At 37.9% G+C, this 19721-nt stretch overlaps 1 protein-coding gene across 4 annotated transcripts in view; it reads right to left on the reverse strand.

Moving 5' to 3' along the window:
• Positions 1 to 6977: 6977 nt before the first annotated feature.
• The window catches only part of LOC127430481 (glutamate receptor 1-like), a 92926-nt gene continuing 80182 nt past the window's right edge, over positions 6978 to 19721 (reverse strand). For 2 of the 4 annotated variants that reach the window (XM_051680283.1, XM_051680285.1), the window contains 3 exons: positions 19158 to 19272; positions 13042 to 13176; positions 6978 to 11255 (listed from right to left, as the gene is read on the reverse strand). In XM_051680283.1, the coding sequence (XP_051536243.1) occupies positions 11097 to 11255; positions 13042 to 13176; positions 19158 to 19272 (409 nt within the window). In that variant the 3' untranslated portion in view covers positions 6978 to 11096. Of the gene's footprint in view, positions 11256 to 13041; positions 13177 to 18518; positions 18634 to 19157; positions 19273 to 19721 lie in introns of those variants that run through there. The other 2 variants (XM_051680284.1, XR_007895452.1) reach the window with 2 other exon arrangements.

Raw genomic sequence — 19721 nt, forward strand, 5'->3', positions numbered from 1 at the left:
CAGCAATATACAGAGACATCCTTGATGAAAACCTGCTCCAGAGCGCTCCGGACCTCAGACTGGGGCGAAGGTTCATCTTCCAACAGGACAACGACCCTAAGCACACAGCCAAGATAACAAAGGAGTGGCTCCGGGACAACTCTGTGAATGTCCTTGAGTGGCCCAGCCAGAGCCCAGACTTGAACCCGATTGAACATCTCTGGAGAGATCTGAAAATGGCTGTGCACCGACGCTCCCCATCCAATCTGATGGATCTTGAGAGGTCCTGCAAAGAAGAATGGGAGAAACTGCCCAAAAATAGGTGTGCCAAGCTTGTAGCATCATACTCAAAGACTTGAGGCTGTAATTGGTGCCAAAGGTGCTTCAACAAAGTATTGAGCAAAGGCTGTGAATACTTATGTACATGTGATTTATTTTTTTTCTTCGTTTTTTATTTTTATTAAATTTGTAAAGATTTCAAACAAACTTCTTTCACATTGTCATTATGGGGTATTGTTTGTAGAATTTAGGAAAATAATGAATTTAATCAATTTTGGAATAAGGCTGTAACATAACAAAATGTGTAAAAATTGAAGCACTGTGAATACTTTCCGGATGCACTGTATATCAAATAATCAGGTCCACAAAATTGACACGAAGATACGCATATGTGCTCCAATGTGTTAGTGATTTCGAAATAAAAGATATTTATTACATTATTTCAAAATGAAAGCCATTGTCTTGCCTTGCAGAGTTTATTAAATTTTTGCTTTGTTATGAGGTCTGCGCAGGCATGTTGGAGCCCAGGGCGGCTGCCTATCTTGCCTGTAATACGGGCCGGTACTTGCGCAGCAGCTGGCTGGCCCAAATTACCCAGCGGTCCACCGGGAAAACGTCCGGTGCTCCCTAAGGCCAGTCTGCCCCTGCACACATGCAGCCATGTAAATAACAGGAAAACTGTTGGGTTGCCTTTACTGGTACTAGCGATGGGAAGATCGGATCATTTTACTGACTTGAATCTTTGAGTCTTGTTCAGCAAAATGAACGAATCTTTATTCAAGTCATTTCGTTCATTTCATTCATTTAAGCAGAATTAAATTAAAATGTTACATTTTCAATAGCCAAATCCCCCCCAACACATCTACTTACACAAACTTTGATTATAATCCCAATAAGAAAAAACTGATAATGCAGCCATGGACAAATTATGAGAAACAAATGATTAGTTCACCTCTGGATTGAATCTTCTTGTCTGAATCATTCGTTCTTTTGTCACGTGACAGCTGTATGTGCATAGCGTATACGGCTCTCCCATGACAAATGAACGAACGACTCGGACCAGAAGACTCGAGAGGTGAACTAATCATTTCTGTTTCCTGTGTGTGCAATGCATAGCATATACGGCCGTCACGTGACAAAAGAATGAACGACTCGGACCAAAAGAGTTGAAAGGTGAACTAATCATTTCTGTTTCCTATACAGTGCCTATGTGGTTTTCACGTAATAAACGAACGGAGATTGCACAATGCACATGCGCGGTCAACACAAAATGAACGAATCACTCTCTGAAACTACTCGTTCTTCTGAGTCACATAAAAGATTTGTTCAAAATGAACGAATCGTTCATGAACCACCCATCACTACAAGATAGGCATATGTGCTCTGACGTGTTAGTGATTTCAAAATAAAAGCTAGCCATTACATTATTTCAAAATGAAAGCCATTGTACTGTCTTGTCTTGCAGAGTCAAATTAAATTTTCGCTTTGTTATGACGTCTGCGCAAACATGTTGGAGCCCAGGGTGGCTGCCTATCTCGCCTGTATTATGGGCCGGTACTTGCACAGCAGCTGGTTGGCCCAAATTACCCAGCAGCCCACCGGGAAAACATCTGGTGCTCCCTATGGCCAGTCTGCCCCTGCACACATGCAGCCATGTAAATTACAGGAAAACTGTTGGGTTGCATTTACTGGTACATGAAGAAGCCTTTATTTTTTTGTCACACATTATACATTTGCAAATATACAATGAAATTCTTTTTTTTTTTTTTTTTTTTTTTTGCTGTGCTAAGCTGGGGTCAGAGCGCAGGGTCAGCCATGATACGGTGCCCCTGGAGCAGATAGGGTCAAGGGTCTTGCCCAACAATGGCATCTTGGTGGTGCTGGGGCTTGAACCTCTTGGTCAGTAACCCACAGCCTTAACCGCTGAGCCACCACTGCCCCTCCCATCATAGGTAATGGTACAACTTCTCATTAAGGAAAATTGCCAGAGCAAAATTTACCAGTATTTTCAAAAAGACTGAGTTCACGCATGACATGAATGAAAGTGTGAAAGGGGCTAATGCCTATGTCATGTCAATCAGCCTTTATTATTATTTCATTATTACTTCTCTAACCTCAGAGCTGCAGACACCCAATACTTTTTTGCTGATGGTGTTGGCTGACATCACAAGATTCCCATAGAAAGCTGGAGAACCAGTTTGGCTCATAACAGGCTTTGGTAAGGATGACATGACAAAACATGCTTCAGTTTGTTGAAAGTGCTGTTTATTAGTACAGCACAATCTTAGATTATAACAGAGACAGATTAGGCTTACAAAATTCTGATCAAAATGGGCCTTAACTAATCAACCTCTTATCTCCCTGCTTTCTGATGTTTTATATATGTAAAACATACTGTCTATTTTATTACATACATAAATATATGTTTTGGCATATTCAGGCCTACTCAAATCAATTTGAATATTCTTAGGCCCCAAATATTGATGTTACATGGCTGGAGTCACATGTTAGAACAAGATTTGTTGGCAGTTATTCTGTTGCACAAGGGTGTGCCAAAATCAGTTTTTAATTAGAGCACCTTGGGTCGTTGCATACAGCTGAGAGACTGGTTACCAAGAGCAAGTGTACTCCCTTGACACTGGCTGCATAACTGCATGTTCCACTGAATTTCATCAGGTGAATATCTGAGTGTGGGGGTTTCTGAGAATATGCTGTACAAAATGGCATTGGTTTTTTGCAGAGTATCTTGCAGTCAAGGAATTTTAAACATCATGATCAATATGAAGTACAAGATGGGAAATAATTATGCTGCACAAAAGATTTCCTGACAAAGAAAGGGATGGGCAAACAAAAACTGTAATGAAAGAGCTGTCTAGGTTAAAATCCAACCAGCTGCAAAATTCCAATAGAGTGCATAAAGGGGCCTACTATTACAGGACAATTCTATAAGTGTCCAGTTGATGTCACTGCAGACCAATAGACAAAAAACATTTCCCTAGGAGGTTAAACTCTTATCTTTAACAATTATGTTGAAAAGAAAATAATCTTAAGTCAAACCAGGTTGGCTTTTTGTTGAGATGTTTTCTTCAATTATACCAATTTTGAAGGGCACACAGTGGAATTGGATTTTTGTTTGTGCTCTGCTAAGCACCCATTCCACCAAAACGGTTTCATTCTCCAGTGTGATTACACGGATAAAAGAAGGACTGGAAAGATATGGTAAATTCATTAAATTCATTTATAGAATGCAGACAGGGGTTAAAGGGGGGTAACTAACCACAGTTTTTGTTGTTATAGATAAAAGGCCAGAACGGTACTGTGGATTTTATCAAATCAATACCCCCAAAAGGTTGCCTCTCATTAAATTTGTTCATTTTGCCTTCAACAACTACAACCCATCTGATATAGAGTTGTTGTGCAGGTTTTTCCATTACCCAACCTAGCTTTATCATCATCAGTTCAGAGAAAGAGAAAAAAATGTCAGATGTCAGCTGAAAGAGAAAGACAGAGAGAGACAGAATATGTCACTCATTGCAATACACAGATTTAATTTGTATGAGCATGTTCTATTTTCAAGATGCCTTTTGTGCAGTGTGCATCGCACTAATTACCGTGATCATTCAAAACGGAGCCTTACTCGTGCCTCCCACACAAGCTCTAAAAAACAATTCAGCAGCCACACAGAGAGATGCTGAGATGTTGTTGTTACATTGCCCAGCTGCACTTTTATATAGGGATGGATATGTAATTAATATAATATTTCAATAACTGGACAGCACTGGCAGAAGTTATTATTCGCAGGTCAAATGGCAGTCCCAATCAACACACATTAACATCATTAATGACACAGGCGCTATCCAAATTATGATCATTTAGAATGTCATAGATATCAGGCCTCAGGGTTTACGTCATCTGGAGCTCTGATGTCTGTAGGCAATTATTATGTAGCCTATGTATAAAACTGTTCTATACCCACTTGCCTTTGTGCTGGTGAGTTACATGTACTGTAGCTCTTATGTCATAATTAAGCCTTTATTTTTAAATGCAATGCATCCTGAGTGATCATTACTGAACGTGCTGAGGCCTGAGCATGCTGAGACCCTGATATTAGTGCATGTTTTTTAAATTCCATTTAGCTTCCAATGTAACTAATCTACATGTAAGGCACTCTGCCAGTTTGAGTACAAGAGAGGGAGAAAGAAATGAATAACAGCTTATGAATAGAGGCTTCTCTGAAGTTGGTAGGATTGAGGCACTCTCCGAAGTTGTGGTTAAGGCATGGAATTGCTTTGGTTGGCATGGCAACCATTTTAGGGGAACTGACAAAATTAGGCTTGTGTGTTTGCTTACAGAATAATGAAGAACCTTGTGAGAAGTCAGCCTGTCTTAAAAACAGCTCAGACTCTGGTGTCCTGCCTTAGCAATGTAGGCATTTAGGATTTTAGCCATATCTTACTAGTTTTAAACGTTTGCACTGTTTGCATTACATTCTCATTTTTAATTGATCAGTTGCCTGTTTTCATGAAAATTCCCTTTCTTATGACATAAAATGACATAATGCGAAGTTGCGTTATTTATTAGTTTGTCAGTCCAGTGAGAAACTTTCTTTTTTAATTAGGTCTGTTGTTATTTGATTTATATTTATGGGCCTTCCTCTTACCACATGACAACTAGGCTAATAATTTTACAAATATTTTGGCATACATTTAGGTCTAGTACAAATATTTTGATTTTTCTGATATAATTTCAAATTGAAAGAATAACTGCCAGTCATTTAAAATTATTATGTAAATTATTGTAAAGATTATAATTTTTTGTCCCCGATATACACCGATCAGCCACAACATTAAAATCAACTGCCTAATATCGTGTAGGTCCCCAACGTGCCACCAAAACAGCGCCAACCCACATCTCAGAATAGCATACTGAGATGATAATCTTCTCACCACAATTGTACAGAGTGGTTATCTGAGTTACCATAGATTTTGTCAGTTCAAACCAGTCTGGCCATTCTCTGTTGACCTCTCTCATCAACAAGTCCAACAATCATCCATGCGATTATCTAATCAGCCAATCGTGTGGCAGCAGTGCATAAAATCATGCAGATACGGGTCAGGAGCTTCAGTTAATGTTCACATCATCCATCAGAATCGGGAAAAAATTGGATCTCAGTGATTTCGACCGTGGCATGATTGTCGGTGCCAAATGGCTGGTTTGAGTATTTCTGTAACTGCTGATCTCCTGGGATTTTCACACACAACAGTAGAATTTACTCCGAATGGTGCTCAAAACAAAAAACATCCAGTGAGCGGCAGTTCTGCAGATGGGAACGCCTTGTTGATGAGAGAGGTCAACAGAGAATGGCCAGACTGGTTCGAACTGACAAAGTCTACGGTAACTCAGATAACCGCTCTGTACAATTGTGGTGAGAAGAATATAATCTCAGAATGCTATTCTGAGATGCGGATTGACACTGTTTTGGCAGCACGTGGGGGACCTACACAATATTAGGTAGGTGGTTTTAATGTTGTGGCTGAATAGTGTAGGATTACAAGGAAGTGCATGCACATTTTGGGAATTATATTGAATTCATCCATCCTACAACAGAAAAGGTTTAGCAAGTTAAACAATGTAACTAATTAACTAGGAAGGAAACTTTATGTTTGAGGAGGGTCTGTAAAAGCTCACGAAAGGATGAAACATTTTCAGATTATTTTAAATTGTGTTCCAGTTGAAGTTTCGCTGTCTTAAGACTGTTGACACACACCAAACCATTAAAATTGTTGAGAATATTGTACAAAAAAATAATAATAATAATAATTTGATGGAGATGCAAACTCAAAACCATTTAATTTTGAATAACTAAAAAATATTTCTGGAAAGCTGTAGCATAAAATTTGTTTAAAAACTACTACAAGACTGTGAATGCTTACAAATACTGATGCATTTGAGAAACTTTGCTTGTGGCTGACAGCAGGAAATGTGAATAATTTAAAACGTATTATGCATGGGGTTCACTGAATTTATAGGAGAATGTGATTCAGAGTTTTTCAGAAATAAATGGCATTCTATAGACCTAACCTAATCTAATTTTTAGATTTGACCAAACAAGTGTGCCATAGTAAGTGATGATGAGGCGCATGATACCATATCTAAATTCAAGCAACATGTCCAAGTCTTTTGTTTTGTAAATCAGAGATAAAGGGTTTAACTCAAATTCTGTCTTAAATGTAGGCACTTATAAAGCTTTATGAGGTATCCAGGTATAAACTAAGCAAATCTGGGCTTTACAATTGTACTGCATCACAACAAAACTTATCAGCTTCAGGCAGAGCATATTCATACTTTAAAGATCAATGCATACCTTCTGCAAAACAATTAGCCAACTCCATATAGTGCTGCATTTCTGAACACTTTATAAGGAGATGAAAGTCTCTGGCACATTCTGTGATATACTTGATCACAGGCTGTTTCTCCTCTCTGGAAGTGAGTGACTGAAAGGTCAGATCTATTGGGGAAATAAAAGGAGGAGAACAAATGTGCCATTTATCGAGATCGATACAGTGCTCTGAGAGCCAACAGGAAAAGCTAACACAGCTCAAAGTTCCACAATATGTTTTATATTGGTGCAGCTCAACCATTGGCATGAAGTAATCTGCTCTACAGTGATGGTGAGCAGAAAGATAAGGGAAGTAACACAATGGAAATGACAGTAAGAGATCTGCATAACTATGACCACTGGTACTATCCAGTCTTAAAGGAACAGTTCACCAAAAAATAAAAGGTCTGTCATCATTTACTCACCCTCATATTGTTCCAAACCCATATGATGGAACCCAATTGGAGATCATGGGCAGAATGTTCATGCTGTCGTTTTCCACAAAATGAAAGTGAATGGGGATGGATGTTGTTGAGCTCCAAAAATAACATAAACACCATAAAAGGATCATAACAATAGTCCATACGACTTGTCTATTTTATTCAGTCTTTATAAAGCCATATATGATAGCTTCGTGTGACGAACACACTGAAATTTAAGTGAAAATGAAAATCTCATATTCAAATCTGGCATGTTGCAATCGGTTATGAGAACTGTAAGAACCATCAAACGTGGTGCAGTGTACTGTATCTTGAAATGCCATATTTGAATGTAGACGAACACAAATGAGATTTGAAAGCTGTGATGGATGGGAAGATTTTCAGTGAATAACGACAATTTGGTCTGTCCATCACACAAAGCTATCGTATGGCTTCAGAAGACTTGGAATCACATGGGTTTGGAATAACATGAGGGTAAATAAACGATAACAGAACTTTCATTTTTTGGGCAAACTAACTCTTTAAAACACATAAACATCAACATTTAAGAGGAAAGGGTAACAAACAAATAAAGGTCAATAAGCAGAAATAGAACTTGACAGAATGCAAAAACAGTTTAGTAAGAAAAGTTTATTTCTGAATACTCCTTGTCAACACGTTGGCTTCTTGCTGTTACATCTTGCTGCTGTTTTCTAAAAATTTTTTTTTTTTTAAGGAGAATGTGAAAAAGACAATTTTCTAAAGGAAATATAAACATAGAAATGTCAACCCCAAGAGAAAAGAAAAAACATCTAAAATACAGAAGTCCACTTTAAATACAAGACCAGAAATAAATCCAAATATAATCAGCTACATAAATAACCAACTGAATGCAAAACAAAGGCCACAAAGCACCATTTTGTCAGCACTAATGTTTCACATCATGTTATGGTTGATACTCTACCTCGTTATCTCTATTTTGTACAAATGGAATCAGCAATAAAAATGATAGACGGTGTAAGGATCGTTGAAGCTCTCTCTCCATTGTGCTATGCCAAAGTATGCAAACAGAGAAAGACTCACCACAGAACCTTGACAAATACTTACTGGTGAGAGAACGTTCTCCTGTATGGGTAAATCTTGTGCTTTATTGACATTCAGTTTTACCCCTGTGCTCTTCCATATCTGATGATCAGGTCCATTAGAGCTCTCAATACAAGAGGTTGTCTGATTGTGATGCTGTTCAATCTCGCATCCAGTTCTGTGCTTGAATCAATGCATCCAGTCGAGTACAGAAACAGGCCCAATGTGGCACCTCAAAATTCAAAAAAGTGATAAAGTCTCAGCTTAGGATGCAATACTTTTAAATAGAATCCAAGAGTATCATTGTTCGTTAATGACATCATATGTTGTCTATTTATCCAAAAGTGTGCAAACTTTATTGGAGCATAAATCAATGACTGCAGTAACAGGCAAACCAATAAGCTGGATATTGCCACCATGCTTTGTTCCTCTCAATTGGACTGTTAGAGTCAGGCTATTAAATCACCTTATTAATATCACAGCAAGAGTAATTTATGTGGCTGTCCCTTTTTCAGCTATTAGGCAGATTTCCATAAAATACTTTGCATGGAATTGGTGTTTACACTAACAATGTTTCAACTGCTATTACAGTGACAATATTACAAACAGAATGTCTAAGGGTTGTAAGTGGATGGAGAGGTCTCCTGAGTACTCCTGCTGAGATCTGTTTATTATTTCACATCTGTGTGCTCCGACTGTTTTTGTACAGAGATGACCTCATTAGCAGTTCAGTGTGGGAATGATGTACAACACATACCATCAGCTACTTAAACAGAGAGTTTACAATGTAAAGTAGTGGTTCTTAATGGGTTGTTTTACAATGACAACCCATTAATGTAACAAAACTGTTTGTTGTACAAAAGAGTTAGAGTTAGGTTTGGGTTATAAAACTGTTCTTATAATACAAAATTAAATGTATTAATATTCCCACAAGGCTAACAATATGCTAAATGATCAATGTAATCTGATTATGAAGTAATTAGTTACTGTAATTTAATTACATTAAAGTCAAAAAGTATTTACATTTTAAATTCTAGTAATTGGATTACAGTTACTGAATTTCAATTAAGTTAATTACTATTAAATACAGTACATTACTTGGGTAACACATTTCTAAAATAGTATTATTTATATGGATTTTAAAAGACAATTTCTGTTTATATGTAAGTCTGTTTGCATTTCTGTGCCAGCTGAAGGCCGTATGCCACCTAATATTCATTGTTAGGGAGAAACCTGTGGTGCTGAATGTGTGACTTATATGTGAAAGTGAACAAGGAGGATATATAGACATTATTTTGAATTTGTTGAGCAAAACAAACTACTTTTCTATAGAAATTAATTTAGTAAGTAATGTAAAAGTAAAATAATAAGTATAAATGTGATTACTTTTTTGATTAAATAATCAGTAAAGTAATCAGATTAGTAATTTGCAGTGGATACCTTTATCTAAAAATTATTAACATTACATTGGCTGAAAAGGAAAACAGACAATTCTGATAATGCTTGAACAACAGCAGAAGTGAACACATTGTTGTTGATGTTGAAAAGCCTATTATATGATAATTTGCATTGCATTATTTGCATTTAGAATTAGTTTTGTTCCCTGATGTCCACAACTCTTCATAACAGACCTGTAATCCTATTTTTGAGTAACAACCCACCAGTTGAAAACCACTGCGATTGGAAGTGTAAAAAATGATAATAGTAATACAATAAAAACGCAACACAAAAAGTGGAATTGTGTATTCCTTGCACTCTCTTTTGTAACTCTCAGACTCTATCAGTGAGCATGGACAGAAAACAGGTGATTGATCCAAAATGTTCATCCGTAAAGGGTGAGACTATGGGCTACAGTAACCATGACAGGACTAGTAATCAATCTATTCCTCCCTATGAAAAAATTCTCCTTCCCTAGATGGGCTTGCCAATCAATTTGGTTGGTACGGAAGACACTTGTAGACTGCAATGGAGCGGACACACTGATATAGCACACTTGCACTTTTTCAGAGGAGAACATCAGTAAAAAAAAAAAGAATATTTAGTAATTTTACTGAAATATCTGTGAATTAATAGTGTCACTACAGTACCTTAGCAACTGTATATTTCAGCTCTGGGCTTTCAATACAATGGCAGCTGACTCAATTTACAGCTTAAAAAAAAAGACCCAAAAGTATCAAAAGTAGTCCATGTGGCTTGTGCATCATATTCCAAGACTTCTGAAGGTATACAATAGGTTTTAGTGAGAAATAACCCAAAATTAAAGTTGTTTTTCAGTGTAGATCTTGACGTCAGTTGCACGTTCATGAGTGTTATGAGAGAAGCTTGTTTACTTGCGTAGTTTTCAGCTATGAACTGCCATTGTATTTAAAAGACAAGCCAAAATATTCATTAAAATTCCTTTTGTGTTAAACAGAAGTCATACGGTTTTGGAACAACATAAGGGTGAGTAAATTATGACAGAATTTAAATTTTTGGGTGAACTAATCCTTTAAGGTAACAACTGCCCGTATTCACTTTTTACAGAGTAGAAAGAACAAAGATGTCATAAGGCAAGCAACAAAGAGTATTAAATGTGCATCATAATTAGTTGTGAGGTGATTTTGCGGGAAACAAGATAATAAAGAAACAGCGTAGGTCAGTTGTCACTAATTTGTGAAAGTGAGGGAAACATTTCTCAGTTTTCTCAAGTACACAAAAATGATGCTTCATACAAAAACCTCACACATGGTCTCCTTATTGCACCGAAGCAGAAAAAATGACTACATCTTGTTATTAGAAAAGTTTCCTCCATCCTTATCCAATTTCTTGTGGAGTCCAGAGTGTTGTCAATGAATTCATCTGGCAGTATTTCAGTGGCAGGTGAGTTGTATGCTGCACTGCTCTCTCACTTTCTATCCCACTCTCTCTATTGTTTGTTTTTAGCCCTCATGTCTTAGCCCTCGTGCCCTGTTGACCGTTTACATCCCTGTGGTGCTTAGGCCCATGGCAGCAGCCTGGCCCATACATGGCAGAGTTTGTGCCGCTTTGGGGAAGTCATGGGCCATCACACGACCGTTCTCTCCTCCACTGCCCATCCTGGTCAATGTGGAGCTCAGCATGGCTGCATCAATGATTTGCTAAGAGAAATGAAACACACAGAAGCTGGTCAAGCAGTTCACACAGAGACAACTGCAAAATGGCATTGCAACACAAACAGGGGTGTTGCAGGGGAGACTGGGGCAATATAAAATGTCTAGCTCACTCAAAAATGTTAATTCTCTCATTATTTACTGACCCTTATGCCATCACAACTCTTAGGACTTTCTTCCTTCTGCGGAACAGAAGAGTTCCTTTTTGAAGGATGTATGAGGTGTTTTTGTCCATATGATGCAAAACAATGAAGTCCAAATTTGAGAAAAGAGGGGTTTGAAGTAGGTGTTTAAAAACCAACATACAAACCCATTTCTAGAGAAAACAAGCATCTTTGCAATTGCCCTTTTGACTCAAAACCTTTTGCACCATGTGACAACTTCCCTCTGTGACAACTCACCCCAGTCTCCTGAATAAGGTGCACATGCAGTATTGCTTTGATGCTGGCTAACTGTACACGCTAAGCTCTGACATCAATTATGTGTATTTATAAGTTACAGAAGCATATTTCATTTGATCTATGGATTTGCTCCAGTCAGTGCGGGCATCGTTTCATGATAAGAAATTGTGGAAAATAACAGGCATCAAGTGCAGCAATGACGAGACCAACACAGCAACTCGAAGCCCACTCTCTCATACAGCAGTTTTACATAATAAAACCCTGTAGGCTTGAAACTGGAGCTAATGATGTGGATGCTGGCTTGTACATCCTTGACGAATAAATGATTTAATCCAGATCACTTCAGTGGATTGCCGAGGATTATGATGTTTGGGCTGACGCAGACTAATTGGCCTGCTAGCAACAGCGATTTGTCGCTGTGATATTCTAAATGTGGCTGTTATTGTAATGTCTTAACACTTGAATAATCGAGAGAGCGTATCGTATTACTTGAGAAAAAGATCATACACAAAACATGCACGGTGAAAAAAATATAGCAAATAATAAAGTGTTACATTAAAAGCGACAGTTCACCTGAAAATGAAAATTCTGTCATCATTTACTCACCCTCATGTTGTTCAAACCTTTGACAAAAGAAGGCGTTATACAGAATGTTGGCTACAGTCACCATTCACTTTCATTGCATAGAAAAAAGATGCAATGAAACTGAATGGTGACTGAAGATAACATTCTGCCTAACATCTTGTGTTCCACAGAAGAAAGTCATTTGGGTTTAGAACAACGTGAGGGTGAGTAAATGACAGACTTTTCATATTTCGGTGAACTATCCCTTTAAAGACCAAAAGACCTGTGAGAGTGTTGTTCCTGGATGTTATTTGAAAGCTCCAAAATATATTTAGGCAACACTGTTTTTTTTTTTTCCTTTTCAAAATCCATGCCTTAAAAATTATTTTGAAGATTTCCCTTTCAAGGGCCTGAAATGAATATTATGAGTCACCACATGGGTTTGCTGGTAATTAAATTTATATAAGCCACTGTTTTCTTCTTAATTTTGTAAGCATTGGAGAGCACTGTGATCCAGGATTAGAGAGAGGCACAGTGGGTGGTATTATGTTTACACCCACCCACAATTACCTCTTTACTGCCAACACATTTCCCTGGCAGATCCCCCAGAGGAAGTGAGGTCAGTGTAAGATAGCAGTTATAAAACAAAACCCATAATGAAATGTGGACAGAATTAAATATTGCACTATGCTGGATGCTTCAGGCTGCATATACCTATTGCTAAGTGTTAAACCCGAGAGGTTATGCCTTATAATTCAGCTTTATCATGACAGCAGTTGAACGAGAGTTTTTGTAATTTTTTTAATTACCTTCATCCTTTGAGACTCGATTCTGGATTTGTAACAGAACTCAACCAGGGCCACCAGCATGGCCAGCCCCAGACCACCAATCAGAATGTAGAAAACTCCAGCCACATTACTGAGGCTCAGAGCACTGGTCTTATCCTGCATGGCACAGAGATGATGATCAGATAATGGCACTGCAATTGCAAGTACGCACACATACACACAAATCTACAGGTAAGCACAAAACATAAATTATCTCTTTCTTATGCTATTCAATAAACACAACCAGCAATTTAAAAAAACACAAAACATGAAATGTACAGCTTTGAGACATAACATTTACACATATTATAACATTGTTAACCATGGGCGGACTGGGAAGAGAAATCGGCCCTGGATTTTACATAGTAACCGGCCCAAAAGTTGTTGGAGGGGTTTGTTGCTGTCCTTTTCTGCATATTGCGACCCCCTTCAGCATATCGTGGTGCCATTTTGCGGCCCAGTTTTGTGGCCAGCCCACCGGGAAAAGTCCCGGTTCTCCCTATGGCCAGTCCGCCCCTGTTGTTAACTAACAAAAACTGGATACTAATTTATTCACAATATATTATAATAACTATCCATTAAATTAATCTAATATTACTAAATAAAAATAGTCAACAATAAAAAGAGACATCTAATAAATGTACTACTAGAACTGTTTAAATCATGCAGATGCATGCGAGAATTGCAAGCTTGGGATAATTATTAATATTTCAGTAAAATCTGGCACTCTCAGTTAAACCAAAATGAAATTGACAATTTACTAATCCTCATGTTGCTTCAAACCTGTTTTAAATATAACTTTCTTCAGTGGAACATAAAAGGAAATGTTTGACAGAATGTTTAGGACTGACAGCCTCAGTTGCCATTCGTTTTCTTTATATGGAAATAAGATGCAATGAAAGAGAATGGTGACTTCTGCCTACCATCTTCTTTTGTGTTCCATGAAAGAAAGAAATTTATATGGGTTTGGAATAACTTTAGGGTAAATATATGATGATAAAATTGTAATTTTCGGGTACACTATCCATTTTACATTGAATTACAAAAAAAATAAAATAAAAAAAAATGCATTAATCAAATCAATAGCTCTCCCTTTTTAATTTTAACAGTCTATATCAATGCCTCTGATTTACAGTGCATCCGGAAAGTATTCACAGCGCTTCACTTTTTCCACATTTTGTTATGTTACAGCCTTATTCCAGAATGGATTAAATTCATTATTTTCCTCAAAATTCTACAAACAATACCCCATAATGACAACGTGAAAGAAGTTTGTTTGAAATCTTTGCAAATGTATTAAAAAAAATAAATAAATAAAAATTCACATGTACATAAGTATTCACAGCCTTTGCTCAATACTTTGTTGAAGCACCTTTGGCACCAATTACAGCCTCAAGTCTTTTTGAGTATGATGCTACAAGCTTGGCACACCTATTTTTGGGCAGTTTCTCCCATTCTTCTTTGCAGAACCTCTCAAGCTCCATCAGGTTGGATGGGGAGCGTCGGTGCACAGCCATTTTCAGATCTCTCCAGAGATGTTCAATCGGGTTCAAGTCTGGGCTCTGGCTGGGCCACTCAAGGACATTCATAGAGCTGTCCCATAGCCACTCCTTTGTTACCTTCGCTCTGTGCTTAGGGTCGTTGTCCTGTTGGAAGATGAACCTTCGCCCCAGTCTGAGGTCCAGAGCACTCTGGAGCAAGTTTTCATCAAGGATGTCTCTGTACAATGCTGCATTCATCTTTCCCTCGATCCTGACTAGTCTCCCAGTTCCTGCCGCTGAAAAACATCCCCACAGCATGATGCTGCCACCAGCATGCTTCACTGTAGGGATGGTATTGGCCAGGTGATAAGCGGTGCCTGGTTTCCTCCAGACATGACGCTTGCCATTCTGGCCAAAGAGTTCAATCTTTGTTTCTCATGGTCTGAGAGTCCTTCAGGTGCCTTTTGGCAAACTCCAGGTGGGCTGTCATGTGCCTTTTACTGAGGAGTGGCTTCCGTCTGGCCACTCTACCATACAGGCCTGATTGGTGGAGTGCTGCAGAGATGGTTGTTCTTCTGGAAGTTTCTCCTCTCTCCACAGAGAAATGCTGGAGCTCTGTCAGAGTGACCATCGGGTTCTTGGTCACCTCCCTGACTAAGGCCCTTCTCCCCCAATTGCTCAGTTTGGCCAGGCGGCCAGCTCTAGGAAGAGTCCTGGTGGTTCCAAACTTCTTCCATTTACGGATGATGGAGGCCACTGTGCTCATTGGGACCTTCAATGCTACAGACATTTTTCTGTACCCTTCCCCAGATCTGTGCCTCGATACAATCTTGTCTCAGCGGTCTACAGACAATTCCTTGGACTTCATGGCTTGGTTTGTGCTCTGACATGCACTGTTAACTGTGGGACCTTACATAGACAGGTGTGTGCCTTTCCAAATCATGTCCAATCAACTGAATTTACCACAGGTGGACTCCAATCAAGTTGTAGAAACAGCTCAAGGATGATCAGTGGAAACAGGATGCACCTGGGCTCAATTTTGAGTGTCATGGCAAAGGCTGTGAATACTTATGTGACATGTGATTTTTTTATATATTTTTTATTCTTAATAAATTTGCAAAGATTTCAAACAAACTTCTTTCACGTTGTCATTATGGGGTATTGTTTTTAGAATTTTCAGGAAAATAATGAATTTAATCCATTTTGGAATAAGGCTGTAACATAACAAAATGTGGAAAAAGTGAAGTGCTGTGAATACTTTCTGGATGCATTGTAAAAAATATGTCAAGCCAAGTCTGTATAATTTTAAACCATGCAGTTATAAAATCAAGTATTTTTTGTGTTGTTTATAAAACTTCCCTATTCAAATTGTAAGATTTCTTTTTCAAAGGTCATAACAGAGAGCCTTCTCTCTTTGTCTCTGGTGGTGGAGATGTCACATCAGGGGTAGTGGGAGTGAGTGACATGCATCTCTCTGGTGACCGTATTGAGGTCTCATCCATTGGCATGCACATTGTCTTTGGACTGAGACAAGACAGCTTTAAAAGACTCTTAATGGGAAAGCAATCCAGTTAGAGGGGGAATTTCATGGCAACGCTTTTCTCTCCAGACTGTCATTTACTCTTGTTAAGATGGATAGATGTCTGTAAGGTTTGTCTGCTGCTATTGTTATGGGGAAGAGTTTAAGAGAAAGCAGTTACTGGTACTTTAAAGAAAAGTTAAGACTATAATCAGGAGAATAACGTCTAACAGCTACTATTGAACAACTGCAGTTTTCATAATGGTCTATTTTCATTTTAGACATTTCTAAGAATGCATTACCTCTGATCAAATTAAGCATTATTTTAGAAATAATTCACTCAAAAATGAAAATTCTGTCAGAATTGGCTCAACTTCATGTTGTTCCAAACCCATGTGATTAAATACAAATAGTATGAAGAACACAAAAGGAAATATTTTAATGAGTACATGAAAATACATTTGTCTCTTCAGTGCAATGGTAGTTGATAGTATCTCACTTTAAAGTAAAATAAAAGCATCCAAATGTGTCATAAAATTAGCCATGCTGCTCAGTCGTATTCATATTCTATGTCCTCTGAAGGTATATGATAGAATTTGGTGAGAACCTGAAATTTAAGTCCCACTGCACATTCATGAGTGCTGTGAGAAAAGCTTATTCACAGTGGCATGCATGTTCATGCAAGAACCTTCTTTGTTAAAGGTGCTATATGTAATATTTTTACTGTACTAAATCATAAAATGACCATAATATGTCATTAGAGAATTAGGAAACATGCTAAGTTGAAATACTGGCTTTTCCGATAACAATGCTAGAGCCAGTATATTCTACTTTGAAGTTTCCATTCCGGGCCGGAATTTCTGTTTATGTTTTGGCCTGTGTGATCCCACCCACTGCCCACTCACCAATAGTATTTCCACACCACCAGGTTGTCAGATTTGTACAAGTTTGCAGGCAAACAACACTGCGTGCTGCAGCCATGGAAGTCAACATACCAACAGGATCAGAGATAACAGATTCCACCCGACCTAAAAAGCCTCGCCATCAGTCTAAAAACATTGGAGATGTCTTTGGAAGATGGAGACAGCGTAAATCCCAGAAATCCTTTAAAATGGATGCTCAGTTGGCTAATTTGCATGTCAACATTCTGGCAACCCGCATGAGCTCCGAGTCTTGGGCGGGGCAGACAACTCTCCGATATTTTGAATTTGGACTGCAGTACCCATTTCAAACACTTGTTGTCAACCTTACATATAGCACCTTTAAGCACAAAAACAAAGTTCTTGCATGTTTTTTTAAGCTTTTAAGTGAGTCACTATCAACTGTCATTGTATTGAATAGATGGAACAGGTTATTCTTAAAAATTAAAAAAAAATCCTTTTGTGTTACGCATTAGAAAGAAAGTCATTCAGGTTTGGAAATGTCATGGAGGTGACAGAATTAAAATTTTTGCATGAACTATTCCTTTAAAGGTTTTAAGTTTGACTAGTTTTCAATAATAATAATAATAATAATAATAATAATAATAATAATAATAATAATAATTTAGTAAAATCACATGTAAATAAATCAACTTCAATGTCCACTTAACATGTATTGGTAAATTCCACTAATCTATCTTTATTACTTCAATGATTTCATGTAGAATTTAATTGGATGAACAGAGCTGTACAGTACATAGCTGATGCACTTCTTAAATTAGCATAATACTGAAGACATAATTTTATATTTCTATCCTGTATTTTAAATTAGATTAGCTTAATTTAATAGTTTGTCTCTGAAGGCTGATACTACCTTGGCTCATCTTTCTTGATGTAAACTATTGTTTATGCAGTAGATTACAATTAATATTGGAAGTGAAAACTGAACAAAATAGATGTGATCACCAAGATATATTTTCTTAAACAAGTGTAAAGTGTACTTGCACCAGGTGTAAATAGCACTTGCCACACAGCATAGCTTTCTGCACCCCAATAATGTGATTCTTGAGACATTTAATTTAGAATACAGTCTGCTACACTTGTCCTCGCCAGATAGAGGTCTTTTTTTATGATGTTTTTCCTCAACAACACTCAAACAAAGCCAAACAAACACATTATATGAACATGTTTATTTCTTTTGATCCGGAGAAATCAATGGCCGTAATAATCAAGGCAGAAAAAAAAATATATATAATTTGTAAATGTGGCAATCAAAGAACCAAGTGGTTCTGAGTGAAGAAAAAACATCCACATTGCCCATTTCTATAAATACACCCCAAGCATCACATCTATTTTGTAATGTGGGAAGTAACAGGGGCCAGACAGCAACATGATGACAGTGTGCATAAGTCTCTGGATAAATGGCAAACTGGAGATAGAACCGTGTGTTGCAGAGAGAGGAGGACAGGGCTTTCAGCAAAGCGCTAAAGCTGAATCTCACAGTGAGGGAAACTATGGGTGAACGATGAGTGAACTGACCTTTCTTACGGAGTCCTTGCTTCCACACTCCCCCTTATCGTACCACCATTTGTTTTTCAGTTTGTCTAAGACGGCTTGCTCATTGAGTTTCAACACCGCTAGGTTTACGGGGATTCTTCAACCAGGAAAATAACATAAATAACATTACCCATGTTATCTTATGTTATTCAGCATTTAAGCAAACATACACCCATAATTAAGTTTTGATGTGTTCTACATGTCTACAGATAAATAGGAAAGAAAATCAAAGAACAGAAAAAAGAAAGAACAGCACAGTCACAGAGTTTGAATACTTTCACTGCCAAAAGTGATATGCATTAATACTCCATCTAGCTTTATGGCCTTTCTCCCTACTGCAAGATGTGTATTACTATATCACTTTGGGTAACCGGCAAGAGATGGAAACACTCGGATTTGCACAAATTTGACAATCGATTTTTAAGCATTTCATAGGTCTCCAAAACTCAATGATTTTAAAAGTATGCAAATAAACCTTTGAGTAGGAATGGCTTGATGTATATAAAAATTTCTTAGAGCAGAGAGGTGCACAATGCTGCCGAGGTGTTTGTTAACCGAGGTTGCCGGTTACCCCCCCAGGGTGGTGGTTACCCTCTGGATATAGCTCATATTGGGGCTGACCTTGGAATCACCTCCTCCGCTGCCACACTCTCCCTTGTCGTACCACCATTTGTTTTTCAATTTGTCCAACAGGCCCTGCTCGTTCAGTTTTAACACTGCCAGGTTTACTGGGTTTCTTGAAATGATAATAAAATAATCTGGGTCAGCATTGGTGATATGATACGGCGAGGCAGAGGTTGTGTCAAATAAAAATGATTCTATTAAATCTTAGAGGAAGTAAGGAAAACATAAAACTGAGCTGACTGTGCGCCTGGCTCTGCTGGACTAGTTGATGTAATATTAGTTGTCTTGTGCTGTACTAAAGTGTAAAAAATGTACTGTGACCAAATGATGAGAGATTTTACCGAGCAAGACCCAGATTCTGGGCGAATTAGCAATGCTCTGGACTTAAGCTCTTTGTCACATAGTAGCCTTTGGCCTGTGTAAGAGGATTCCCAGATTAAGTCAAAATTACTTTAGATTAGCTCTGGATAATCTATTTCTTTGTCATTATAGTTTAAAGGCACTGTACTTCCATATTTTGGGAAATCCCGCTGCTGCTATCACACCCTGAGCATTCTTAAT

The sequence above is a fragment of the Myxocyprinus asiaticus genome, chromosome 40 (assembly GCF_019703515.2).
Source record: "Myxocyprinus asiaticus isolate MX2 ecotype Aquarium Trade chromosome 40, UBuf_Myxa_2, whole genome shotgun sequence".
Classification (NCBI taxonomy): domain Eukaryota; kingdom Metazoa; phylum Chordata; class Actinopteri; order Cypriniformes; family Catostomidae; genus Myxocyprinus; species Myxocyprinus asiaticus.